We start from the raw sequence: 27,768 nt of genomic DNA, 5'->3' as shown, positions 1-27,768 counted from the left end.
CAAAGCTGTGTCAGGGGGCGGGGCATACTGGTAGCATGCTGCTAGCATAGCCGCGGCGTGCTATTAGCCAGTTTTCAATCTTAAACAAAAATAAAACGGTTAAAACTGTACTTTATCTCTTCACACATCGACAAACTGCATCGGTTTCAAACATCTGCTTCTGTTTTTTTTTGTGTGTTTTCTGAATTTCCACCATCTCCGCTGACTCCGCCCCCTGTGTGGGAGTGGCCACGCCAGATAACTAAGTCCACCTTTAAAGGCAACTCACTGTTGTCCAAAATCCACCAGAACGTCCTGAGACCGGAGACAAACCCACAGCGAGCTCCACGTTAGCTTCCCTCGCGTTAGCCCGACTCTGGGAAGATTAATGACATGTGGTTTGTCCCAGGTCTGATCACAATATCCACAAAGGAGGCAAATTTCCAGAGGACCCTTCGCCCTCCGTGACGAGAACAGAGTAATAAATAAGAGAAGAACACGGTAAAAACCTCATGTACATACACAACGTTTCGTCTTTATGCTCCTTTAACGTAACATGAACAATGCAATAACCACAGGATGTTTTCTTCAAGTATCCTCCTCCACTGCCGACGACAGACATCTGCTGAAATACACTGTAAACTGCTATTTTTCTGTAAATCAGGGAATATTTACACACTTTTCCCCCGGAGGGTTTAAAGTGGAGGAGCAGTGTCTCTTTACCACAGAACAAACCGTGACTTAAATCACCTGTTCACTTTGTTCAGGTGTGAACTAGTGTTTTCACCTGCTCTACGTCTCTTTTTAATCCTTCAGCGTTTTAATAATCGAGTCATGTTTTAAGCCACAAGCACAAAACCTTTAAATTACACCTGAAATATTTGCAAAATGATATTTTTAAAAGCTGAAAGCTAACTAGCCTAGCCTACTGGAGAATGTGTTTAATTCATGATTATCAGTAACTTTGGATTCTGTGCATCTTGTATCATGTTTTCAATCTTTTAATTTTATAAAATATTAATGAAAATAAAGCTTAAATCAGGCAAATCTCCACTAAGAAAGCACCAGATAAACGGAGGCGTCTCCTCTGAGTCAAATCTCAAACTAGATTCAGGCTCAAAATGAACAAATCCTCCGTCTCCTCAGGATGAACTCGCTGCTTAAACCAACACAAAGTTTCCTTTTAAATCAAAAACCTGATGAGGATGATTCGAGAACAGCAGCCGGTTTCACAGAGACCAACGAACACGGTCTGTATTTTATGCAGAACATCTCACAGATAAAAGTATTTCAGGACAAATGATCTAGAAGCTCAGAAACATTCAGTGTTTTAATATTCGAGTCTTGTGTCGTGTTTTATGCCACAAGCACAAAACCTTAAATTATACCTGAAACATTTGCAAAACAACCTGATGACGTTGGATCCTGTGCATCTAGTGGCGTGTTTTTAATCCACATCTTTCTGAATTTTATAGAATAATCATGAAAATAAAGATTAAATCAGTCAAATCTACACCAATTTCCCCACTGAGGCACAAATAAAGGTTTTTCTATCCTGTCGTCAGTGAGCACCAGATAAATAGAGGCGTCTGATCCATGAAGGACGTCGTGGGTACGATGCAGCTCTGAGGCCGATGTCGTAGCTTTTCTGGTCCTATAACAGCACTGATTCTGTTAACTTGTTCTGCTCATTTCTATCATATTTGGCAAAGATGTGTATTTATTTTTAGCAAATTTTGATATTTCAAACTCAAATTTTACACTGTGTAACTTTAACTTCCATTATCACATTAAGACCTGGTCAGAAGGAAGGAAGGATGGAAGGAAGGAAGGAAAGAAGGACCCTTCCTTACAGCCTTTGTGAAACCGGCCTCATATCTGGGCAACATTAGCACAAGCTCATGTCCCACGAACCAACCGGCCTCAACACGTGCAGTGAAAGTCAATGAGAGAAGAGACTCTGTCAATCTGCTGCTGAAGTGCCCTCGAGCAAAAGGCACTTTAATCCAGAAGAGTTCAGGAAGACGACAACTTAAACCGTAACACAAAGCTCCAAACCAGATGCACTGACATCACTTCCTGTTGATCTTCCTCCAGATCCTTTATTCTAAACGCCTAGAATATCTGAATAAAATCTGATCTGATCTCTGATGTCCACCTCCTGGACGGAAGGAAGGAAGGAAGGAAGGAAGGAAGGAAGGAAGGACGGACGGACGGACTCTAGAGACCAGATCAGGTCTGAACGGAGCCTTTGAGGCATCAATACAACGACATCCAATAACAAATGAATCAATGCTTCTTCTTCCTTTTAAACGTTTTCTTCTTCCAATGTGTTCGTTTCGTCTCTGGGTTTAAATTTGGCTCCTCAGCCTCTGACATTTAATCAGGGAAACAAGCAGCGCGTCAGTGGATGAAGATTAAATGTGAGCAGCTTTTTCCATTTTGCTCTGTTTGAATGTTGCCGTTTGTTCTTTTAAATCAATCCAGCAGTAATTTCCTCCCTCGGACGGACGTTCATGTTTTAAGGTAAGAGCAGAGAATGTCTTGTTCTGTGTTTATTGTACAACCTCCAGGAACAAATACGCGCTTCACCCCAGAGAGTCCAAACAGCGCTGCAGGATATTGAACGCCATCGATTCGTGCTGAATGCTGCATGTGCTGAATTGCTGTGGACAGCGGCAGCAGAGTAATGGCTGAGATACGCGGCGGGAACACATTCAATTACTGCAGGACATGGAGCTCAGGCCGGATAAGGTACCGAGCCCAGAGAATGAGAATCACACCGAGGGGGATGGAGAGAGACCAAGCTTGAAAATGAAGTGGATGCATCATTAAAAACATGGTTTGCTTGGGTTTAAAAACCTCTTGAAGACTTCTGGATAAACACTGACTTCCAGCTGGAGGTTGAAAGGTCTGAGCAATCCTCTGGGGAGCTGGATAGCCTCTAAGTGAACCATTACGAGTCACGTTGGGAAGTTAATGGCATTTAAATGAGCAGCTTGTGTGTTTAAATAAAGCATGCGTTCTGCTCAGAGCTGCTGGAGCGTCGTGTAACACAAAGTCCAAGCTCTGCAACACGGTAAGAAGAGTTAAAATCCAGTCCCGTACCCTCAGTAAAACCCCAACATGGAGTAAAGAGACTGGATGTGAAGGCCGTCCTGAGCCACCACCACAAGCAAAGGTTGATCCTATAAAACGATTCATCGGTGCCTCACAGAAACACACACCACTACCTCTAAGTCCTGCACAGCCTGGAGACGACACAGACACCAACACAGCTTCTGTTCTGATTCACACAACGTTAAAAAAAAAAAAATCCATCTTAAAAGCTGATGCATCAGAACCAGAGACGAGAATAGTTTTGGCACCAAAACCAGGACGATCCACAGTAAAAAATAAATAAATAAAGCACTTATTAACAGCTGAACATAAAAACATAAACGAAGGATGGACAGATGGACGATTAAAAACGAGACAAAGACGAGAGGCCGGAAAACAGTGCGACAAGACGGAGGGATTAAAGCGAGAGACGTGGAGGGCGAGTCGCCCCCATTAGAGCTTTGTGAACAGAGGTACTTCATTAAAGTCACAGCCTGAATACTAATAAACTCAATCTGTGGCTCTTTCTCTATTTCCATCTTTCTTTGCAAATGTCTCTGCATGCAACATGAAGTAAGCGCTGAAACACTTCACACTGGATTTGTTTTTGGACTCTTGGTGAAAGTTATGAGAAGATCTTTGTCTGCAGTGAAATCTCCTTGAAGAAGACGCTCGTATGGAAAAACAAAAAAACAAAAACCAAATAAATTTATAAAGGCTGTGAGAATAATTAATGCACAGCATGTTACTGGCATCTAATCAAGGTAACGTTCATTTTCTTGTTGTTGAAATGTCTTCAGATGCCTTTGCATACGCGCACGGTGCATTTACAGCAAAAAAGAAAAGAGGGAATTAGTCAGATGTTTTTATGACTAACTCAGCCAGTGACTCACAAAACTACAGAATTTAGGATCAACACATCAAGAAGCGCTGCAGAGAAGAGTTGACGCAGAAAAAGATTTGCACTGACCTTAAATAAAACAATCCCTTTTTCCTGAACTTAAACCAAAGTGCTTATGAATAGAATTTTATAGGAGACTCGAGATTTACATCTTGAGGAGCTGCTATCCCCAGAAAAATGAGGATAAAAAGACAAAAAGCTGAACCAGATGTAGATCTACATCTATCTGCATTAGAAACAGTAAAACGTGTCCATCAGACACAATCATTTGTTAAACTTTACTCCTCTTTCTTCAGTGATATGTTGTTCTGCATAATCCCATGTAATTTCATTTTTTTATGTGAAATGTTTTTAATCTCCAGTAGCATCTAATATAGCATCATAATATAAAATATGTGAAACTCGCTGAATCAGAAACTAAATTCTACTGTAATATATGAAATTCAGCTGAAGAGAATGTGAGTGAAAAACTAAATAAATACTTTGCTGTTATGGTTTGCACCAATGCTACATGCTAAAAAGAAACGGCGCTCAAGTAAAATGCAAATAGAGGGTTAGATTATTATAAATATTATTATTATTATTTTTTTAATAAACTGATTTACACTGCTCCATTACCACCGATAGTTTCTACAATCACTAAAAACATTACCTCTTCAGGTGTGCGCTCACTCGTTTCTAAACTACAGCCATCAAGGATATACTTTTAACTAACCTCTGGAGCTCTTCTTAAATCTGAGAGCATTTCAAAGACGTAGGAAATGTGAAACCACTTAAATTCTTACATTTATGGGTAAAAGTGAAGGATTGAATCCATCGTTTCACTTTAAGGCTGCTGAGCTGTTGCGGATGTTTCTCTATAAGCCGACGATTAACTGTTCTACGTCTGCATAAAAACCATCGGTCCGAGTGGAGTAAATCAACACATCTCCAGTTCTGTTGTGTGACGAGCTAAGTTGTAAACCAGGAATGGTGTGGTGTGTTTTGTTGTGTATGGTGAAAATCAAAAGAGAGAAAAAGGTCCTCTTTGACAGTTTTCCATACAACTGAAAATACACGAAACTCAGTGATTCACAAAGAGAGATCATCGATTCTCTTTTCGTTATGGCCCTTTTTACCTGTATTTATCTTCAAGTTTGATGTTTATAAACCATTACTTTTCTTTTTCTTTTTCGTTTAAACTAACTCACTGTTGTTTGAACAAACTTGGAGGTGGTTTCTGGCTTAGAGGAACATTTTCTTTTGTGCCCCAGATCCTTTTTTTTTTTAACTTCTTTTTATTTTCACTGAGAAGAAGAGCGGTGCGTTAGGTCCCAGAAGAAGAAGAAATAGAAGAAGAAGAAGTTAATTTTCCCCTCTGTTTTATTTTTATCCAGGGAAGATCCAGTCAGTTTTTCTGTCTTTCAGATCTCGCCGTACTTGACACAAATCTCACAGTCACCAACAGTCGAAGTCTAAATCTACTCCTACAGAGCATTCGTAGTCTTCTTGTAGCTAGCATAATCAGCGTCTTTGCTTTGCTTTTGGCCAGTAGCCAACATTAGCTAGCAGCTCGATCCCCCGTCTCCAAATACCTCTGACCTTTTTGCAAAATGCGTGTCATACCCACTCCTGGACGGGGTATTTGTAGTAGTGCTGCGTCATGGTGTTCTGCTGCACCCCTTTGTTTTTAAACTGGAATATGGTGTACACCAGCACCAGGATGCACAGCGACAGGATGCAGGGGATCACCACGGCGATGGCGTTGACCGTCGTAGGGACGTCGTTGATGGCGACCATGATGTCCACATCATCGAGAGGCAGCTGCCGGTCTCCGCGGTTTCCTCCACCGGACCGCTCCATGTCGGACTGGTCACAGCCCATCCAGTCACGCAAGATGGACTTGGGATACCCGGGTTCCACTGTTAGCTTCTGGTTGTCAAACTTCCAGTACTCCTTCCCCTTGTAGAAGTAAGTGTAGTCTGAGTAGGGGGGACGACATGGACATGGAAAAGAAGAAAAAGGGAATTTGTAAGAGTGGCTCTAAGACGGTTTACTCTGTTGCTAATTTTTAGAAAATAAAATATGACAAGTCTCTATGGACCCTGGTCTCTGTGGACCCTGGTCACTATGGACCCTGGTCTCTATGGACCCTGGTCTCTGTGGACCCTGGTCTCTGTGGACTCTCATCTCTGTGGACCCTGGTCTCTGTGGACCCTGGTCTCTGTGGACCCTGGTCTCTGTGGGTCAGACGTCACTAACACTGTGTCTGATAAATTAGTGATGAACTCAAATATCTTCTAGATCAGAGACTAGAAACCACCCTGATAGTAATGACATCATTCTGGACTCATGCATCAACCCCTGGACCAGACCTGGACCAGACCTGGACCCAGAGTTCATAGAAACACCACAGAGCTCACATGTTCTCCAAAGGTTCTAGTGAAACAGAACCAGGTCCACTCTCCATCTGGACATTAGGATCAAACCAAAGAACCCAAAGTTCCTCCACGTTGGGTTTTTACCTCTTAAAGTGAATCTGGCTCCAAAATGCTACTGATTCACTACAGGAGGCAACGTTCACACAATTCAACCTTTGGACATTTTATTTCTCCTGGACGTCATCACATTCTACCATTGAGCTCATTATACAATCCAGACATCTATCCATTAGTGTATCCAGCCAGAGATGGTGGGCAGGTGTAGTTTTGCTAACAGCCACCAGTTACTTCTAGTTTCTACTCAGCAGAACACACACTGACTGAGTAACTGAGGAACCAGATCAACCCTAAAGAATAATTTGCTGAACACTCACATCCCTCCCGGCTGATGAAGGCTCCCTGTGGAGCGTCCGGTATTCCCTTCCACACCGTGATGGGTTTGGGGTATCCTGGGTCAGCCGTGTGCTTGTCCTCGTTGTAGCGCCAGTACTGGTCGCCCTTGAAGAAGTAGGTCTTCCCAACGGGCTCCCAGCGAAGTGCCGTGTCGATGCCGTCTTTGGGGAGGCAGCTGCCGAGCTCCACCAGGCTGTGAGGGTAGCCCGGCTCAGCCGTGACCTCTTTGAACACCCAGAACTTATCACCTGGAACCAGGAGGTGGAAAAGGGAGTGGATATTATCTTGTTAGTTTATTGTCAGAGTCCAAGCAAAAAAAGAGTGAGACTGTCAAAATTTACCCAGATTAATCCGTCATCATGATTAATGTGATTAATAATTTTAACCCAGTGAAGCATCTGCAGCAGAATGACTGTGAATGTGTATCAGTTTGTCCAAGTAGCATTAGCGTTAGCACCAGCTGATCTGGTAGTGACAGGCAGCAGAACCAACCCATAAAGGTGGAAGAGGCTAAACGGCACGTTGGTCCTCTTCATGGGACATTTGAGGACAAAAAAAAAACAAGAGAGAACAGTTTTAGTATTTCACCTTTGAAGAAGACGAATTTTCCGTCGGACCTCTCGTAGGCGGCGTCGATGCGCGGCGGCAGGCCCTTCCAGAACTGGTCGATCTGCATGGGGTAACCCTCCTGCACCTTGTTGTTCCTCAGACGCCAAAACCACCGGTCCTGTAACACAACAACACAACGAGATTCAGCATCACTGCAGCGTGACGCTAAACCTGCTGCTGTTTTTCTTCAGCTCAGCTCGTTACTGTGATCGTCTCTTATCGAAGGGAAAAGCTCCATTTGAGTTTAGTTCTAAAAACTGCAGTTCCTCTAATGTGGATTATGGCTGGTTCTGACTGTGTGTAAATCAGCTGCAGCGCCACCATGTGGTCAGTAGAATACTGTATCAGCTGCTGCCTCTGATGGATCTCTACCTACCACTGGACCAGAACCAGGAACACATGGTTGGAGACTTTGGAAACATGATCCAGATTTAGGAACAAGGAAGGAAGGAAGGATGCTAGATTATTGACCACACTGCTAATATTAGCATCTGGGAGCATCACAGAATAGCTGCGGTAGTTTCTTTTTGTCGGGTTCGCGCACTCGCTGCGTCTCTCCTCACCTTGAAGACGAACATCTCACGTCTGAAGAAGGCCACGGTGTTGAAGTTTCCATCACAGATGTTGGGTTTGCCGTTGCCGGGGAGGGCGGGGCGGTCGCCGGGGGGCCGGGCCGGGCGGGAGGTCTTACGCTCTGAGGTCGAGTGGGTTCGTCGAGACGGTAACGTGGGCAACGGCCGAGTGGGTTCCAACATGGCTGTGGGGATACCTGAGGAGAGACAGAGGACATGATCCAGATCCGGAAGGAAGGAAGGAAGGAAGGAAGGAAGGAAGGAAGGAAGGAAGGTGGTTGGCAAGGAAGGAAGGAAATTTGGTAATATTTTAGTGTTTTAATAATTTTCGATGCTATTTCATAACCTCGAGCCATCTAGTTTTAAACTAGTTATCTTTATTATATTAATCATTCATATTTGTTATTTTATTTCATAATTTATTCCCACTATTTACCATTTTACTTTATTGCTCCAAATAGCCACCGACCTAGTTTTAGTCAAATAAAATAAAAAATAAACTCCAACAGGATCTAAATTTGACCTCATTATATCTAGAAAAATCTTTTCTCAGCTCACTCCCCTTAAACGTCACGTTCACATGTCAAATAAAATCAGTTCAGGGTGGACGGTCGATATTTTAATAAATAATAAAAAGACTTTGTTATCCACACAGAGGGAGAAATATCGTGAGCTGCTTTAGCTTCTGTTTCCTTCAACACTGACTCTTAAATGTCACTGGTGTTTCATGACCTTTAACGTGGAGATAACTGATTATTAGGGGGAACCAGAACCAGCAGCAGATAAATGCTTGAGATTCCAACCACGTCTGGACAGAAATATTTCTCCTCAGTGTTTTATCTCCAACCTGACGGAAGCGTTTTAACGTTCTTTTGTCTCTTAACATCACAAACAAACGTTACGCTGCATTAAGGAGGTGTGTCTCTGGTGTAAACACCAAGGAATAGATTTCTAATATTTCTTCTATTTCTAAGTAAAGTCTGCTCTGTTTTGTTTAGGAATATGAAGACGACGTTTTTATTGTCATTCTCTGGGTCAAAACAGCTCTTTGGCTCTGCAACAATAAACAGAAATAATATAAAAAATATTAAAGATAAAAAAAACAACTACAGCAGCTATAGACAATAAAATAAATCATGTACAATAAAAGCATGTAATGAATGTAACTGGATATGACGAGATGCTGAAATGCTGGTGGCCACTGCACATGGAGCTCATCTTTATAATTCAGCTGCACTCTGGGTTTTTAGGATAAATTATTCACGTCCTGTGAATGTGTGTCCCTTCTGCTTTGGCAAGTTTTAGCTTTTAGGTCCCAAGTGTTCAGACCGTCCAGTATCACTAGTCTGATGCAGCCTGAGTCTGGTAACACGTCGTCTGGACTCGACGTCTGTTTGCTACAAGAAGCGATCACAGAGGAAACTCACGATTCTGGTTCTGGAGAAACAAGGAGCTTATTTTCATATATGCTTTCAAATTGTATTTATGGCTTTTTTTTCAGCTGATAAGAAAACTACCCCTACATGAAGTGGACAGTCCTCCAATCACTCAGAGCAATGCAATGTCACATTAACACTATAAATAATATACAACACACATTAACACTGGGTGAATCACTGTTTAGATGCACTTAAGAAATATTTTCTTTCCCTGAAACCTTAAAAGAAGAAAAATATACAAAAAGATAAATCATTTTAACCTTTTAACCCTCTGGTGTCCATAGTATAATTGGTTGTTTTTGACTACTTTTGGTTTTCCCTTTATATTTCATCTCGTTTGGTTTCATTATTTTCAGCTCAACCTCACATGTGTGACTTTACACTTATATCTTTTCATTCTGACAAACTGTGTGAACACATTTGACCTAAAACCAGACTAAAACTCTCAAATCCCTGTAGGAAAAAGTTAGAAAACCACAAACATGTTGAACCAACCATTTTTAGAACTTAAATCTAAGCTGGACATTTCAAAAGCTAATGAACACACTTAATAAACAACAAAGTTATTTCCGACTATTTCCATTAAAAGTCATTTTCTGTCCAACTATTTAGGACCGTGTCCAAAACTATCAGGTGTCCAATCAGTAATAATGTCTAAATGTCTCTAAACTGTCTTCTGTCTCTTTGGCTGCAGTCATTCCACAGACTAAATATAGCCTCAATGACTGAAGAGACTAATTCATCCAGCCAATGGGTCGGTTTAGACACCCCTGGTTTAGGCACTGGCTTCCTTTAACTTCATTTTCTCTTTTCTTAAAAAATAAATAACATGTAATATGCGGAAATCTCAGCATTGAACACACTCTCCTCAGATTTCACAAAGAATTTGATATTTTTCTATAAAGTGGAGGTGCAGCAGTTGCCCTTCATCCGTGTTCCACAACAATATTCAGACTGCTGCCATTTACATTTTCTCCTTTTAATCTTTTAATGCATTAAGAAACAGATCATTATTCATCGTTTTTTATTGTCAGTGTTTTTGCTCACCGTAGATTTTCTGGATGCCCTGCAGGTCGTCCAGAGGCAGTTTGAAGTTGTGGGTGTCCATGTACTGGTAGAAAGGAGCCATGATGGCGCTGGGATCGTTGGAGTGCTCCAAACCCAACGCATGACCCAACTCATGCACCGCCACCAGGAACAGATCATTACCTGGACAGAGGGTGAGAACAAGTGTTAGAAGAGAAGAGAGAGAAAAGAGGACGAGGGTAAAAGACGTAGAGAAAGCGATAAAACAGAAAACCGGAACCACGTTGAGCCTTCACCAGTTTGAGTCAAACAGAAAAATGACCAGAGACAGATCGAATGGAGTCTAACTGAGTCCGTGATCCGTTGACTCATCAGCAGCAGAAAATGAATCTGACATCAAAAGAGGAATTTGAATGTGAGCGACTGCCGTTAAATCCGAGGAGTCCACTTCTTCAAAGGCTGCTGCTGCTGGACTGGATCACTTCATCACTTCCATTTATAGGCCGTGGGTTTAAAATATGGAAATGTATAAAAATAACTGAACGATTTAATGTGACACAGCCTGAAAGTTTCTGCAGACTCCAATTAAATCTTTATTATTTCTACCATTAATGTTACCACTGTATGCATGTTTTCTTGTGGGTGTTTTGTGCTTCTTTATTAAAATGTTGCATTGCTTTGTGGTCGTTTTGCATCTATTGGTGGTTGCATCACATCCTTATAGGACTGTTTTGTTTTTATTCCTTTTTCTCTTGCCTTTTATTTTTCTCTCTGTGCTTGCTCTGCATTTCTTTGTGGTTGCATTGGATATATGTGAGGTCGTTTCGGATCTTTGTGGTTATTTGCCATCTATTGGAGGCTCTTCATGGTTGTTTTAGATGTCTTTGTTGTTCTGTGGTACTTTTTGAATCTTGGCTTGGTACGTATCCTTGTTTTGGTTGTTTTGCATTCCTGTCCCTATTTAGAGCCTCTTTGAACGGTTTTACTTACGACAAACAGGGATTACAGTCGTCCTGTGGAGACCATGAATGTTATTTTTGTTGTTGTTTCTTTGGGATCTACTCGAGTTTGTTTTGCTTCACTTTGTGTTTGGTTGCATCTATTTGTGTGGATCTTTCAGAGTATTACAAAGTAGCCATGTATGGTTTTCGAAATGAGTAATTGTTCCTTTTTTTCCCATTTTAATTTAGCTAGATTCCAGAGAAGCTTTATGAACGAGCAGTGGATGCACTTGAAGCTCACTTGGATTTTCTCCAAAATGAGAAACTGAGAAAAATGAGAAAACAAAGAAACGCCAGAAAGGAGGATTCAGTCTAAAACAGAGGAAGTGAATAATCCTCCAGGTTTCCAGGTAAAGTGGCCGAGACAACACGACTTCTATCGGTCTTACAGATACTTGTACTCTTCAGTAAATCCAATTAAGAACTAGAATAGAAGGCCATGTTTTCCCCAGTGTCGCGTGTTTTTTGTTAAAGAAGATCTGCAGCTGCTGTCAGACGTTTAATAGCTTCTCACGGTCTGAGCGCAGAATCCAAATTAATACATTTCATCAGCTCTGTAATTGGTTTGACTCCATTTGAACCTAATTACAGAACATAATTATCTTTTTCCCCCCGATTCACAGACTAATGTAAAGATGGAGAAAACCTGCTGACTCTTTCATCTCCTCCGTTAATTCTCTGATTCTCTTTCTTTTGTGAACAGATCTAGATTTTCTCTCCCTCTCGTGCTGTTTCTATGATTTCTGATTTTCTTATTTTATACAGATCTGTGGAAGCTGTGGAAGGTTTGCATTCAATAAAACAGTTCTCAGAGAAATCTTTTTCCTTTCTTAAATTTCCTTTAAGATTCATTCACCTACAGACGAAAGACACTTATATATTTGCATCCTCTCCTTCAGCTGTCACCGGTTAATATGGATCAATACGTCTCAGTCCTGATCAATGACTGAGGTCAAAGATGAAGTGTTACCATGGAAACAAGATCAGATACATCAATCGGTGAAGAGCATAACATCTACTGGAAATAGGACAGAAGAAGAAGACTGAGGAGGATGAGGAAGACAATAAATACCACAGGATGAAGAGGAGGATATTGTTTCTCCAAAGCAGAAGCAGAAGAACAAGAAGTAGAAGTGTTCTTCATCCGTGTCCTGAACATCTAGAGTCTTAGAGGACGACCAAAATGTCTCCACATCTCCATCGTCTCTGTCCTCATGGATTCCAGCTTTGGTTCATCTTTTGTTTTTCTACCTCCATGTTTCTGTCCCTCTTGGAAACTCTTCCTCAACCCAATGACATTCATTCATTCACTTGTTTATTAGCAGATAATTAGTAAAGGTTACCATGGTTACCACCACCAGAAGGCTTTAGAGGTGATTTATTGCTATACTTGTGTCTGTGAAGGTTCTCAGTCATCCAGGTATGTCCACAAAACAAAGCTGGAACGACCTGGACCTGGAGGAACCCGTTGTGATACAGTTTGAGTGGTTCTCTAATGACTCATAACTGGTTCATTAATTAACCTTTTTTTTTTAATAAAGGCTGATGAACCTTGGGTCTGATCACGTGATTCATCACCTGCGGGGTCACGTTTCATCTCATGAACCCCGGAAGCTTCCATCCTCAGAGTAACATCTGCATCAACATCTGCATCAAAGTGTCTTCAAAGCTACTGACAGAAAAACAAATCTGGATGGGCTTCACTCAGTGCCCATTCATTTCTTCAGATTCTTCTCTCCTTGCTGCAGTTTCTTTCTTCTTTTTATCTCCTGCTCTCACCACAGCCTTCCTCCTCCTCTTCCTCCTCCTCCTCCTCCTCCTCCTCCTCCTCCTCCTGCTTTTCATTCTCCTCCTCTTCTTTCGTCCACGTTGTAGAAAAGATAAAGATGATTTCTAGTACAACAGCCTGAGGGAATTCCCAGTGGGTGCTCTTCACATCTCGGCTCGTCTCCCTTGTGGTTGGTCCATCGTCTGTTTCGCCGCCCGGCCACGATGATAACGCCGTCTTTTATCACGCCGTCTTAAAGGAGCCGTTTGATATCGCCGCGATGAAACAGGTCTCTCATGTAGTCCCAGCTGGACGTGTCCACAGTGTCTGCTTGGAGTCGGAGTCGTGGCTGAAATTAACTTTACAGCTCACCGGCCCAAAACCAAAATAAATCAACAACCAGAGTCAATTTAAAACCAGTGAGATGGGATTCACTGTGGCCTCTGAATTTATTTTACACTCATGAAATAATTTCTATAAAAGGATAAAGTCTGTAAATCACAGAAGTGAAAGGAAGAATGTGTCGGCCCCTGAAGTCTGAAAATAGAGACTTGATGAAAAGCATAAAACTGTTAGAATCCAGGGTGAAAGACAATGTTATAAGTTTATATTTGAGTAATATTTCATCTCATGTCTGTCTCTGCCTTTAAAGGGAACACAGAAACAGATTTAATCAAATTTCATTAATGTCTAAGTTCACGTGTTGACACCTGGTTTTAATTAAGTGTCTCCACATGTGTCCTCAGCCAGAACTGGAGATCTTCTCTGTAGCGTCTTAGTTCTTCATGAGGAACCTGGACATGTCTCCTGAGAACAAGTCCACGTTCCTCATGAAGAACTAAGAAGCTACAGAGAGGGAATATCACTGTACTGAGGCACACTGAGTGTTGTTGAAAGCACTTATACTAGAGATTAATCATAATTAATGTGATTAATAATCTGAACCCAGAGAATCATCTGCAGCAGAATGACTGTGAACGTGTCTCAGTTTGTCCAAGTAGCGTTAGCGTTAGCACCAGCTGATCCGGTAGTGACAGGCAGCAGAACCAACCCATAAAGATGGAAGACGCTAAACAGCACGTTGGTCCTCTCCATGGGACATTTGAGGACAAAGAAACCAAGAGGGACCAGTGGAGACACATAAAGTATCATCACACTCTGCAGGAAGGAGTTTTCTTTCCAGCTTCAAACAGCACATGAACCAAGCCAAGCATACGTTAGCCGGGGATTCTGCTAGCACTTGGGCTAACGCGGCTAACAGCTGGAGACAAACCAAGACAAACCAAGACAAAGACAAGCTGCCAATGCTGCTGCTAATATGTGTCCACTCCTGCAGCCACTGTTCACTGGGAGAGACTGTTCTCAATAAGAAGCGTCAGCTCTCCTCTGGTTGGACAATGTCCACAAGACAGGTTTGTTGAAACTGTTGAAGGTGTTTAATCAACATGTTGAGTGCAGATGCATTCCCTTCTTTCTGGAGTCTGTTTGCTCATGAACAATGAAATTAATATAGATTGAAAATGAATGATATTTAATCGTGATTAATCTGATTAAACATTTGAATCATTTGACTAGTTTATACCTTTGTGCTGGTGCGTCTGCACTGAAACACTGGACATTTGTGTTGAGTTTAACACAATGGTGATTGTTGGATCAACAGCCTAAATCTAACGTGAAATCTTTGCTCTAATTAAATGCATGTAGTCACATATAATTAATATTCTGTATAATCTGTGGCTCAGCAGCAGAAACACTGCAGCTAACGTGTCTGTCTGCTCCGTCATTCAGGACAGGAGACCAATCACTCACTAGTTTCAGTTCAGAGTCTTTGATATGTGCACGACGCCCTCAGTTTTGTCCTCCAGGCGTCAGCAGGTTAATAACCAACCGTCCCTCGACTGGGACGCAAACATCAGCTTTAAGCTGAGAGTGAAAACGAGTCCCTGTTGTCCTTGCAACGTCCTTCGGAAACCGATACCACAAATGACTTTTTACAGTTTCTATCTTATCTCTAATCTTTCAATCACTCCGTGTATGTGTGTGTTTACCAACCAGCAGTTCAATACTTTAGAAGGTTGACTCTCAGCCTGAAACACGCCTCCATTAACCATCTAAACTATCATCCAACCAGTTCATCTCTTACTTTAGTTCGGTTCAAAGAACAGTGGCTACAGTTAAATGTTGTTGTGACCTCGATCCGAAAGTAGAAGTTTGGGAAATCGGGAAGTAATCAGAACAGTAGCAGTAGTAACGCTAGGGAAAGCAAGTAAAGTCCAAAGTTCAGTTGTAGTTAATGATTTAATTACACCCTGAGGAGGGCAGTAATGAGCAATGTAGCATCTAAACTGATAAAAAGGAAGGAAGGAAGGAAGGAAGGAAGGGAGGGAGGGAGGGAGGAAGGAAGGAAGGAAGGAATTGGAGGGCAAAGCTAATTCTCTTTCGTGCTAATCTCTCCAACCAGATTCTCTCATTTATTCAAGCAGAAGGAATCTGGCAGAAGTCATTTGTCAAACTGAGATAGAAGAAGACGAAGGAGTAAAAATAAATAAATAAATAAATAAAAAGTTTGTTTTCCTCCATTTTTCATCCAGTGTCTCAACAGTGTGCTGCTCATAGATAACGGGAAAATGACGGAGGACAATCTGGAGGAGTTTAATCTTAGAAGAACAGACTGCTGATTGATCAGATAGTTTTCTGTTTGTCTCTGTTGATTCATTCAATAAAAGAAGGAAGGAAGGAAGGAAGGAAGGAAGGTAAGAAGTGAAGAAGAAGCCAGAAGGAAGGAAGGAAGGAAGGAAGGCGTGTCAGCATTTTATAGGTTGCCGTGGTTACCGTCGTGGTTGGCGTTGCCGAGTGTCCAGGGCTCGTCCGAGTCGAAGTGGGTGTCTCCCCCGATGCCGGCGCCGGGGAAGTAGGCGTGGGCGAGGAAACCCCCCTCCCCGTCAAACGGAGAGCTGTCGCCGTGGAAACCAGAGGCGAAGAAGATCATGATGTCCGCCTCCTTGCCCTCATTCTTGATCTCAGCGTACGGGACCTCCTGAGGCGAGTAAACACACCAAACATCGTCAGCATCATCCGACCTCAACTGGAAGAAAGAACTATTACAACACTCTAATAAGGGCTGTTTGATGTTAATCATACCACGGTGTATAGAATGCTTGTATACCAGGACACATAAATGAAATTAGAAAGATTTCATGTCACTTATGGTATCACGTTAAACAATAAATTAGACCAAGCGCTCTGTGTCATTAGAAGGTTGGGTTTAAGGATATTAAGTTGGGTTAAGAGTACAGTACTGGTTAGTCAAAAGTCGAGGTCTAATGACTAAGTCAATTCACGGCAAGTCTAAGGAAGGTAAGGTAGAGTTAAGTAAGGAAGGCGAAGCTAGGAAGTCTGCGTCTGGCTGTCAGTGTAAGGTTAAAGGTCTGAGGTTTAAGGTTTAAGGTCTGAGGTTTAAGGTTTAAGGTCTGAGGTTTAAGGTTTAAGGTCTGAGGTCTAAGGTCTAAGGTCTAAGGTTTAAGGTCTGAAGTCTAAGGTTTAAGGCTAAAGGTCTGAGGTTTAAGGTTTAAGGTTTAAGGTCTGAGGTCTAAGGTTTAAGGTCTGAGGTCTGAGGTCTAAGGTCTAAGGTCTAAGGTTTAAGGTCTGAGGTCTGAGGTTTAAGGTCTAAGGTTTAAGGTCTGAAGTTTAAGGTCTGAGGTTTAAGGTCTGAGGTTTTCTATGGTGTTTAAGTGCTGATGAAATTTAAAGGCTGAGGTCTGAGGTTTCTGAGGTTTAAGGTCTGAGGTTTAAGGTTTAAGGTCTGAGGTTTAAAGTCTGAGGTCTGAGGTTTAAGGTTTAAGGTCTGAGGTCTAAGGTTTAAGGTCTGAGGTTTAAGGTCTGAGCTCTGAGGTCTGAGGTTTAAGGTTTAAGGTCTGAGGTCTGAGGTTTAAGGTCTGAGGTCTGAGGTTTAAGGTTTAAGGTGTATTTACCTGGAAGGAGAGGGGAGTGACCGTCTGCCAGACGTTGAAGGCTTGTCTGATCGCTCTCTGCGTGTCCTTCTCTCCCACTTTAGGGGTGAAGTTAGAAATGCTGTGGACAAAAAACAAATAAATAAATAAACCAGACAACGACAACCAAACTATAAAGAGAATAAAAGAAGGTTTGTGCAGGAGGCTGTGGAGCTTTGATGGAGGATCAGTCTGATTATTCCTCTCATCACAATGATCAGCTGACTGAGGATAGAGCTCTGCTAATCGTAGCTTCCTATAATTGTTTTAAAGAATGAAGCGTTGTGTCACCACAGTCGTGCAGCAGAGACCTCTGAAGGTTAATGTGATGAGTTTTTAGCAGAATTACTGGATCAATACTTTGGCTTTACAGCAGGACGGGAAACGATGGCAACGCATGTGGAGCTTTAAGAGGCCGAAGCAGAAAGGTCATTACAGAGTAATTAGAGCAGGAGACGTGACGGCCATTTTTATTCAGCTGTGACAGAGGAAGGTTTCATCTGGTTTATCTGTCATCACAGGAAGGAAGGAAGGAAGGAAGGGAGGAAGGAAGGAAAAGAGGTAACAGAAGGAAGGAAGGAAGGAAGAAGGGAAGGAAAATGGGTGATGGAATGAAGGAAGGAAGGAAGGAAGGAAAGAAAAGAGGTGAAGGAAGGAAGGAAGGAAGAAGGGAAGGAAAAGGGTTGAAGGAAGGAAGGAAGGAAGGAGAAGAGGTGAAGGAAGGAAGGACGGAAGGAAGGAAGGAAGGAAGGACGGAAAAGAGGTGACGGAATGAAGGAAAGAAGGAAGAATGGAAGGAAAAGAGGTGACAGAAGGAAGGAAAGAAGGAAGGAAGGAAGAAAGGAGGGAAGGAAGGAAGGAAGGAAGGAAGGAAGGAAGGAAGGAAGGAAGGAAGGAAAAAAGGTGATGGAAGGAAGGAAGGAAGGAAGGAAGGAAGGAAGGAAGGAAGGTGACGGAATGAAGGAAGGAAGGAAGGTGACGGAATGAAGGAAGGAAGGAAGGAAGGAAGGAAGGCGGAAATGATAGAAGGAAATGATAGAAGGAAAGAGTAGAAAGGAAGGAAGGAAGGAAGGAAAGAAGGAAGAATGGAAGGAAAAGAGGTGACAGAAGGAAGGAAGGAAGGAAGGAAGGAAGGAAGGAAGGAAGGAAGGAAAAGAGGTGACAGAAGGAAGGGAGGAAGGAAGGAAGGAAGGAAGGAAGGAAGGGTGATGGAATGAAGGAAGGAAGGAAGTGGAAATGAGAGAAGGGAGGAAGGAACTTTCATGTAGCATCTTTGCTGTGGAGACGTCATCATCAGCCGATATGAGGACAGAGACGGTGTTGACAGGTGGAAGTAACAGTCAGAGACGATGATGGTGGAGGATGGAAATAAAAAGCTGAGAGGACGAGGGGACATTAGCGTCGGGATGAGACGGTAAAGAGAGTTCATTTCACACGATCTGTCTCTGAAGAGGCAGAAAACATGAAGGAAATAAAGAGACGATCCAGCAGCTTCCTGAAGACAACAGAGAGAATAAATGAACAGAACATTTTCAGCTGGAGTGAACTCAAACCACTGAGACGGGAAATAAAACCTGGTCTAAAGAAGAATCTCAATCTGAGTGAAGACGGAAAGAAGCTGCATCACCGTTACTGTCTCAGTGTTTAGTACGTTTGTCTATGTTTGTATATTTAACAATGTCTGAGTCCTAAAACTGTCTGTGACTCCTTCCACATATTTCATGTCCTACAGTAAATATTAAAAGGTTTTGGATCCATCAGAATTTTACATTTCCTTCAACATTTATACATGAAAATGATTCAAAACATCAACAGATTTTCACACAAGTACTAAAGGAAGACAAAGAGAAAACCACATCAAACACCAACAACACAGAAATATGAGACCTGTGTTTATGGAAAATGAGCCAAAATTACATATCAATGAGGATATGTTCACTTCCAGGTCCAATCAGAGTCCATGTGTTTATGTCTTATAGATTTACGTGTTCCTGTTTTATGTTGTTGGTTGTTATGTTCTGTCTATTCATTGTAACATTGTAACTTTGTCTCAGTAAAAGAGAATCATGGAGCTCAGCCTGGTTAAATTATTACAAAAGTGTTTCCATCAGTGATGAGACTCAGGTCCTGGTTTAGTTTCTATGAATCAGGGATTTGTCTCATGTTTGTGTTGAAGTGTGTGATGACAACAGATGAAAGGAGCTTTGTGAGGAGCTCAGAAAAAGAGTTGTTGCTGCTCATCAGGCTGGAAAAGGTTCCACAACCATCTGTAAAGAGTCTGGAAGCCACAAATAATCCACAGAGAGTCAGACAGATTGAAGACGACTGTTCCCCTCCACAGGAGTGGTCCACCAACAAACATCACTCCATCATAGTGGGAGAGGAACCAGAGGAACCCAGGGGAACTTCTAAGCAGCTAAAGGCCTCTCTCACATTGGCTGATGTTCATGTTGATGAATCCACTCAACAACCAAAGACACTGCTCTCTGTCCACAAAGAACATCTGGGACAATGTTTAGTGGACAGATGAGACCAGAGTAGAACAGTTTGGTTTAAATGTTTGGAGATGAACCAACACTGCATTCCAGCATCAGAACCTCATCCCTCCATGAAACATGGGGGCGCTAATGTCCTGGTTTGGGCCTGTTCTGCTGCATCTGCTCATCATTGATGGACCAATGAACTGTGAATTCTACCAGTGAACTCTGAAAGAAAATGTCAGGACAACATGAACATTTGATACAATTCATTCCCTAACACCAACAACCTGAACCCTGCTGTAAAATAGTGAGTACAAGACAAAAACATCAGTTTCCCAACAAACCACTAAACAGTTGTGGAAACATTTCAGTGAAAACCCCAAGAAGGCTACAATGAGATGGAGATAGAGGGGAAATCCTCTGGGAACCGTGGACGTCTGGACCAACCTTCATGATGATGTTGTGTTGACTCGTTTTAAAGGAAATAACTTCTAGTGTAGCACAGATGGATCCTCCTCAGGGCTCCATGAATATTTATATGAATGTTTTATCTGTCAGATCCACTAAAAACGCAGACATCACCTTTTTTGTTTCTGCTTCTTTGAGCTCAGTTCCAGTCTAATGTGCTCTGTTTGCAGGAAAGTTGAGAATAATGTAACACAAGCATCAACGCAAAAGCTAAACATCAGTTCTGGGATTTCTCCGTTTTCCCTTCACTTCCATCTTCCCTTCTCTCGCTCTCTTTCTTAAAATCCATCTCCTGCCCAGAGGCCTGAGTTGAAATTTTCATTAGTTACACGGTTGCATAATCCTGCAGCTCCAGCGTCGAGCAGAGACGATGATTTACAGCCCTGAAACTCTGAATCTGTCTCCATCCAGCACGAAGCAGGAAACAGAAAACAACAAGGGACAGCAGGACGGCCATAACATTATGACCGCCTCCTGGACGGACGGACGGACGGAAGGAAGGAAGGGAATAAAGAAGGAATGAAGTGAAGGAAGGAGGAAAGAAAGGAAGGAAGGAAGGAGGGAATGAAACAAGGTAGGAATGAAGGAAGGAAGCTTTTCCTTTCCAAAGTAACCTAGCCGTGTTCCACTGTGTGTTCTGACTTTATTGTCGGGCTCAAAGCTCCATGAGATGAACAAAATGACCAGGAACTCAAATATGAAGAAGCAACAAAATAACACATGACAAAAAAAAAAGAAAAGAAAAGAAACAAGGAAACACGTCTGCAACAAAACGTTAAAGAACGAGATGCAGAGCGACGTCAAAGATCCAATAAATAAGTAAATAATAAATATTTGTTGTTTTTTGGTACAGAACTGAAGTCAAACAACAGCAGAAGCATAAAGAATAAAAACCATGTAAATGAAGAGGATGGAGGTTGGTTGGAGGCAGGATGATGAGGATGGTGACTGGTTGGAGGCGGGATGAAGAGGATGGTGGTTGGTTGGAGTCGGTTGGTTGGAGGTGGGATGAAGAGGATGGTGGTTGGTTGGAGTCGGTTGGTTGGAGGTGGGATGAAGAGGATGGTGGTTGGTTGGAGGTGGTTGGTTGGAGGTGGGGTGAAGAGGATGGTGGTTGGTTGGAGGTGGGATGATGAGGATGGAGGTTGGTTGGAGGTGGTTGGTTGGAGGTGGGGTGAAGAGGATGGTGGTTGGTTGGAGGTGGGATGATGAGGATGGAGGTTGGTTGGAGGCGGTTGGGTGGAGGCGCGGCTCTGGAGCTGGTTTGGAGCCTCAGATGAAGAATAATTAGGTTAAGAAGATTTCCAGTAACGCAGCCTGAAGAAGAACTGAAGACAAAACCTGAAACCTGAGGAGACACTCGGCTCCAGAGAAACGAGGAAACATGAGAGCGCTGCTGGAGAGATGCCTTCACTGCCTCCAGGGAGCATCGTAATTTACATTAGGCCCAGAGAACTCTGAGTGGGATGATGTGGAGGAAAAAAAAAAAAAGATGACGAGATATGTTTGGTGATGGAGGAGATAAACTACAAAAAGATAAAGTATAACTTAAGACTACAGACACAAGAAAATACAAAACTATACTAGAAAAATAACACAAATCAGGTTATGAGAGGAGGAAACGGGAACAAAGAGACAAACTGACCTCAAAACTGTCACATAAAGACACAAAACAAGTTGAAATAGACACTTGAAAATGACAGACAACATAATGAGACAGAATAAGAGAATTAAAACTAAAACAAAGAGGCACACAATGACAAAACAACTCAAAACAGACACAAAAGAGATGCTGAAAAATCCACAGAAACAAAAAATGACCACAAAAAAGACACAAATGGACACTATAGAAAGACACAAATAATCAGCATAAGGTAAGAAAACTGAGAAACTGGCAAAAGAACAGAAAATGACAAAACCAAAACCGAAATAGAATCAAATATATATATATATATATATAAATAATGACACAAAAACAAAAAATAACTTCAAGCAAATAGAACAAGAAGATGATGAAGAACCTCAGAGGAACAACAACAAAGAACTAACTGAGATAAAAAAGCTAAAGAGATGCAGAACAAACACAAAGAGACAACACATCTGAGAATATTTATATTTATAATATTCAGAATATTTAGAATATTTCTTTTTCTATGTTCAGTTTAGACGATGGGCTTTATTCAGGTTTGTCCGGATCCATTTTATCCGTTTACAGCTGCAGAGAGAAGAGATGGAGAGGATGTGTTCAGGGTCCCGTGGGACGTCTCTAATTTGTGTTAGACTCATATTACATGAGGCATCATCACAGTGTTTTATTGTACGTCCACGGGCGAGAACAAAAGACAGAGAAGAGACGGATGAGAGGACGTTCTGCACAGATACAGAGGGACACAACTAATTTACTTCAGGCCCAGAGAAGAACAGAGACTGGAGAAGAAAAACACCATTCAGAACCTCATAGACATTTTAACACTTTTAACCCTTCACAGACTCATTGAAACACTTGGAAATTCTATTTGTCACATTAGAACATCATCAACATCATCACATTAGAAACATTAGGACACTTGTTCTTCTTCATGGTTCCTAATAAACCAGTTCAGAGGGGGACCTTGTAGACCACATTAGACCCTGATTAGACCTGAGGATGCTTCCTGGATCTTCTCTGATTGGCTCAATGAAAACCACATGACACTAAACCTCACTGAGAGGAACCAGGAACCACGTTACCACATATGGTTCCTGGTTCCTATAGAGGGTTAAAGCCTCTGTGTGGTGAGTTCACTGTCTGTAATAACTGGAGGACTGATGAGTGTCTAGTGTCTAGCATGTTTGAGACAGGCCGGTGTAGATACCTGTAGGAGATCTTCTTGTCTCTCCACCTCTGTCCCGTCAGGGCGTAGCGTTTGTTCCTCTGCCGGCGACTGGTGTTTGGATGATCTGGGACGCCACAGCGAGGTCTCCGCATCCACCTGAACGCAACGCTTAGATTATTTCAACATCAAGATTTAAACAGGAGGAAAAACAAGTCTGCTGAGATGACAATCTGATGAAAAGGCTGAGGCTAAAGCTAACAGGCGTCTATTAGCTAACAGACGTCTACTAGCTGAGGCTAACGCTAACAGACGTCTATTAGCTAACAGACGTCTATTAGCTGAGGCTAACGCTACCAACGTCTATTAGCTAACAGACGTCTATTAGCTGAGGCTAAAGCTAAAGCTCTTCTAAAACCTGATTAATTTGACCAAAGCAGCAAAGAAGAGGAACAATATTTATCACTATCAAATATTAATATTTAAATCTAATGAAGCAACGATCGATGTTTCCATGAGGTCACTCTCAGATTTATAGTTTCTGACTCAGTAACGTCCGTCCTGATCTGGATCATCTGATCTGGTCTCTGTTTTATCACGTTTTTTTCCACTTTTCTAACATTTTAATGTTAATGTGCTAAGAAAAAAAAGTTAAGTGTTGAACTAAATATTTAGTTCATTATTTTTACTGAAGAGACATAATTTCTCTCTTCAGAGACCAAAACTGAGCTAAAAACACGTGGATCCTGGATTAATATTTATCTAAAACCTAAGTATAAGTATACATGTATATTATGTATGTTTAAAATATATATGTTTTTAATTTTAGCTTTTTTTTCCGACAAAACTTTGTGGTAATAATTTGATTTAATTGAATTTATTATTAATAACAAGCAGTGGATTTTTTACAGTGGATTTAGGAAACTCAGTGAAACAGTACAAACTAAAAGATAAAAGAGTTATGATGAAAGCTGTTTTTCTACAGAACACGTCCTTTCACTCATTAACTGTATTTATTTGATGTGGACATTAAAAGCCATTTGTGCACATACTCATAGGATCTATTCATACGTCTGAATACATATATGAAATGAGCCGCTGTGGTGGAGGTGGATGTGATGGTTAAAGGAGACACTGACTCTATGGTGGTCTCGTCCAGGACTCCCGTCACTGGGATCCCGTAGAAGCGCTGCATGGCAGCCACGGCCGACTGCATGGCTTTCTCCTGCCGCAGGTCTGATGTCCGCACGTCGTGAGGCAGCAGGTAACCGTAGTTCTTCAGCCACGTCTGAGGAGAAACAAAAAGACTTTTATCTGATTAAGATTCAGACGACACAGATTCTAGAAAAACATCCCTCAGGAATCTCGTTAAACGCTCAGTTAACACAAAGGTGTGAATGGAACCGATGGGCTTGACTCTGAAAGGCTCTGAAATGGAGACATGAGACTGAAACCACACATAACAGAGTAAAGTCCAGACGTTACCGTCTTTCACAAATCAGAACCGTGACTGGATCATGACTCTCTCCACACACTTTTCTCTTCACTGGTCTCATGTTTACATTAAAATGCTGAGGTGTAAAACTTAATTACATTCATTTAACATCCAATCAGGTCAATGACCTGGAACACAGTCAACTTTTCATCTACAGATCCATCACTCCATCGTTTATCAGCCACAGCATCATCAGGCAAAAAGCAACAAACAGACTAAATATTCAGGAGTCAACTTCAAAACCTTAAACACAAGAACAACCTTGAACAGTTTCTGCAGATCATTGTCTACAACAGATAATGATCAGTGGTGATTAGGAGGATGGATGGACAGACTGATTTTAGACCAGTCTCTCCAGTGAAGATCAGACTCAGTCTGGTCACATCAAATATAAACACGTCATTTAATCATATAATCATTTTATCATTTAGTTTCCTCAAAAACAAACAGACGTGGTTTTGTGATGATTTCACATCGAGTTAGAATTGTTTGTTTTTTTTATTTTGCAGCAGTTTCCTGTCGTCAACATCCAGAAACAGACAATTTGAAATGATGTATTTAGAGAAAGAAGCTTTTCTAAACGTAAACACATGAAGCATTAAACGCGTCACAGAGACACATGTTTACGTCACTGCCAAAAAAAACACATGAATTATCTGAGCGGAGGTTAAATAAGGAACAAAATGAGAGAGAGGACGACTGGAGGAGTCAGAAAGCGAGAGGACGGAGGACAGAGGACGGAGGACGGAGGACGGAATCGTTCCCTGGGAATTGATGCAGAGCCACAGTTTCCTCACATCAGTCAGATTATTTTTCCACTTCTCAGACGCTTCTTTAAGGCGTCATTACACAATCTGACCAGAGATGGAGGGAAATCTATGAAGGAAGGAAGGAAGGAAGAAAGGAAAGGAGGGAGATGAGCGGTGGATGGGGGAGGAGGGGGAGGTAATGAGGGGGAGGCCGGGCTCTTCTCTACATTATCATTAATATTTCAGGTTGAGGCGTCCTCCATCACTCAGACAGAGACGAGGAATAAAAGAAAGAATTCAACATATAAATACAAAATAAAACGATCCAGTGTTGATGTAAAGACTGAATTTATATTTATATAAGTTTATATTATATTAAAATAAATCAAAACAGAGACGTATAAATTTGTATGAGATGAAAAGTCAAAGTTGTGAAGGGTTCAGTGAAGCCTTCTTTAATTTAATTTTCTTTGGGTAAAAGGGATTATTATTATTATTATTATTATTATTATTATTATCATTATTATATCAGATTATTCTTCCTTCTGCTCACTTTCATTCAGATTTAGGAACATTTATATTGAATTGTTTTGTTTTGAATCAAACAAATAAAACAACAAAAACAAACGGGAACAAAAAAATACAAAATCAAATCAAAACAGTTTCACTCATAAAATAAAACAATAGATATAATATATATTATTATTATATTTCTATATATATAGAAATATAAGACATTAAGTCACACTGATAGGACAAGTCCCAGCTAACATTAGCTCTTCCTAGCCTCCCAGCTAACATTAGCTCTTCCTAGCCTCCCAGCTAACATTAGCTCTTCCTAGCCTCCTAGCTAACATTAGCTCTTCCTAGCCTCCCAGCTAACATTAGCTCTTCCTAGCCTCCCAGCTAACTGTAGCTCTTCCTGTGTCAACTTTTGATTGATGAACACAAGCTGCTGCCACCTGCTGGCATGAAGCTGCAGTAGTTCTCTGGGGACCAGGTCTTAAAGTGTCATGAACGTCGTCACTACAACTTTTGACCCTTCATGGGTCCAGGAACCATATTTGGTAACTTCGGCACATTTTAAATTGCGTCCCCGTTCCTCTCGGTTTCCTTCGAGAACTGAAAATAAAGAGTTGATAAAAACAGTGGAGCCTCTAAGGACCTGAACGCTGCATCAGTCTGTTGGAGTTCAATAATTCACCAGCTCTTATTCTACAACCGTTACTGCAGCTCCTCTCAGACACTACGCAGACTTTTCTTCATCTCCTGGACATTTAAACTGAACCACAACCTTCACAGAGACGTCCGTCCGTCCAAAGAAGACGACAACATGAACATGAACCATGTCCTGGGAACTCAGAGTGATCCAGAAATAAACCCAAGTGTTTTAGTGAGGAACAGCACAAGTGGCTTCGTTTAAATATTTCAATGCTTTAAATCATTTTTCTTGCATGAACCCTGATGACTTAGATTCAGTGAGTGTGAAGCTGCAGAGATTATTCATCAGGAGTCGCGCTGTGTTTGTTTGAATCAGTTTGTTCTGGACATTTAACACCTGATCAGGATCAGATTAAAAAAACAAACAGGATCATATCAGGGACGATACAGCAGGATGATTATTTAGTTTAAGTTCAGTGACATTTTAATAAAAATAAAGAGACATCAGTGGAGGTAACATATTTACATCACAGTCAAAACTCAAACACTCAGAACATTTACATCATAGTAAAGGAATAAAAGTAAAATAAAAGCCTGTAACTGGACCAGACTCCTCTGAAATCTCTCCACTGTGAAGCCAGAGTTTGATCACGTCTGTTGTAGAATCTTATTTATTTATTAAAGTCAGTAGAACAAAACAATACATGACATATGTATATATACACATACATATATATATATATATATATGTATATACACATGCAAATACAAAAGAAAGACATTTAATGTACAGTGTGTGAACAGCTACAGGCGTTAACTTATTGAGCCTGTTTTTCTCACAGTAATAAAGTCTCATCAGCATCTTTCATAAAAAAACAACAGAAACACGTGTTCACAACATATTCAAAAAGGTTCCAAGGCAGGAAGGAAAATTATTTCTAAATCTATTAATTTCTGTTTCTAAGCTGTTCCATAAATTTACATCTTTTATTGTTTTATGTTTGTTTTTCTTCTCTGATTTATTATTTGGAAATAATTTAAGAAAGACTCAGAGACAGAGGCTTTATTTTTTCATTTACATCAAAATGAAATTTTGGACATTAGAAATACTGAGAGAAACCAAACAATGATAAATATAGATCCTGTACAGGTGGATGAGGGTGAGTAATATAAGAGTAAATCAGTCTAAACTGTTGTTGAGACCAGGAGTTGACAGAGATTTAGGAGCAGACAGAGACGTCTCCTGTTTTCCAAAGAAGAAGAAGAACAACCCCCTCAGATTGATTCTTTTTCCTTCTGGTGTTTCCTGAGACGAACACAACGCTGTCTGTTCACATCTGCGTCCACCCGTCTGTCCATCCGTCCGTCTCTAACCTGATTGGCTGTGTCTCCTTCCGTCTGCGTCC

The 27,768-nt window shown here is 41.3% G+C and overlaps 2 protein-coding genes across 3 annotated transcripts in view; one reads left to right on the top strand and one right to left on the bottom strand.

Annotated features, from left to right (window-relative positions):
• Nucleotides 1-27,768, top strand: part of LOC125006460 (nuclear factor 7, ovary-like) — a 1,183,669-nt gene that overhangs the window by 154,285 nt on the left and 1,001,616 nt on the right. The gene's annotated exons all lie outside the window — the stretch shown is intronic.
• The window catches only part of mmp24 (matrix metallopeptidase 24), a 50,836-nt gene continuing 28,149 nt past the window's right edge, over nucleotides 5,082-27,768 (bottom strand). For both annotated transcript variants that reach the window (XM_047582483.1, XM_047582481.1), the window contains exons 2-10: nucleotides 24,097-24,245; nucleotides 23,000-23,116; nucleotides 17,179-17,278; nucleotides 16,040-16,244; nucleotides 10,460-10,621; nucleotides 7,965-8,170; nucleotides 7,381-7,519; nucleotides 6,774-7,040; nucleotides 5,082-5,940 (exon numbers count right to left, since the gene is read on the bottom strand). In XM_047582483.1, the coding sequence (XP_047438439.1) occupies nucleotides 5,579-5,940; nucleotides 6,774-7,040; nucleotides 7,381-7,519; nucleotides 7,965-8,170; nucleotides 10,460-10,621; nucleotides 16,040-16,244; nucleotides 17,179-17,278; nucleotides 23,000-23,116; nucleotides 24,097-24,173 (1,635 nt within the window). In that variant the 5' untranslated portion in view covers nucleotides 24,174-24,245 and the 3' untranslated portion in view covers nucleotides 5,082-5,578. The remainder of the gene's footprint in view (nucleotides 5,941-6,773; nucleotides 7,041-7,380; nucleotides 7,520-7,964; nucleotides 8,171-10,459; nucleotides 10,622-16,039; nucleotides 16,245-17,178; nucleotides 17,279-22,999; nucleotides 23,117-24,096; nucleotides 24,246-27,768) is intronic.

Source organism: Mugil cephalus, chromosome 4 (genome assembly GCF_022458985.1).
Source record: "Mugil cephalus isolate CIBA_MC_2020 chromosome 4, CIBA_Mcephalus_1.1, whole genome shotgun sequence".
In the NCBI taxonomy this organism is placed as follows: Eukaryota; Metazoa; Chordata; class Actinopteri; order Mugiliformes; family Mugilidae; genus Mugil; species Mugil cephalus.
The sequence above is the reverse complement of the archived record's forward strand: the minus strand, read 5'-3'. Positions and strand labels throughout refer to the sequence as shown.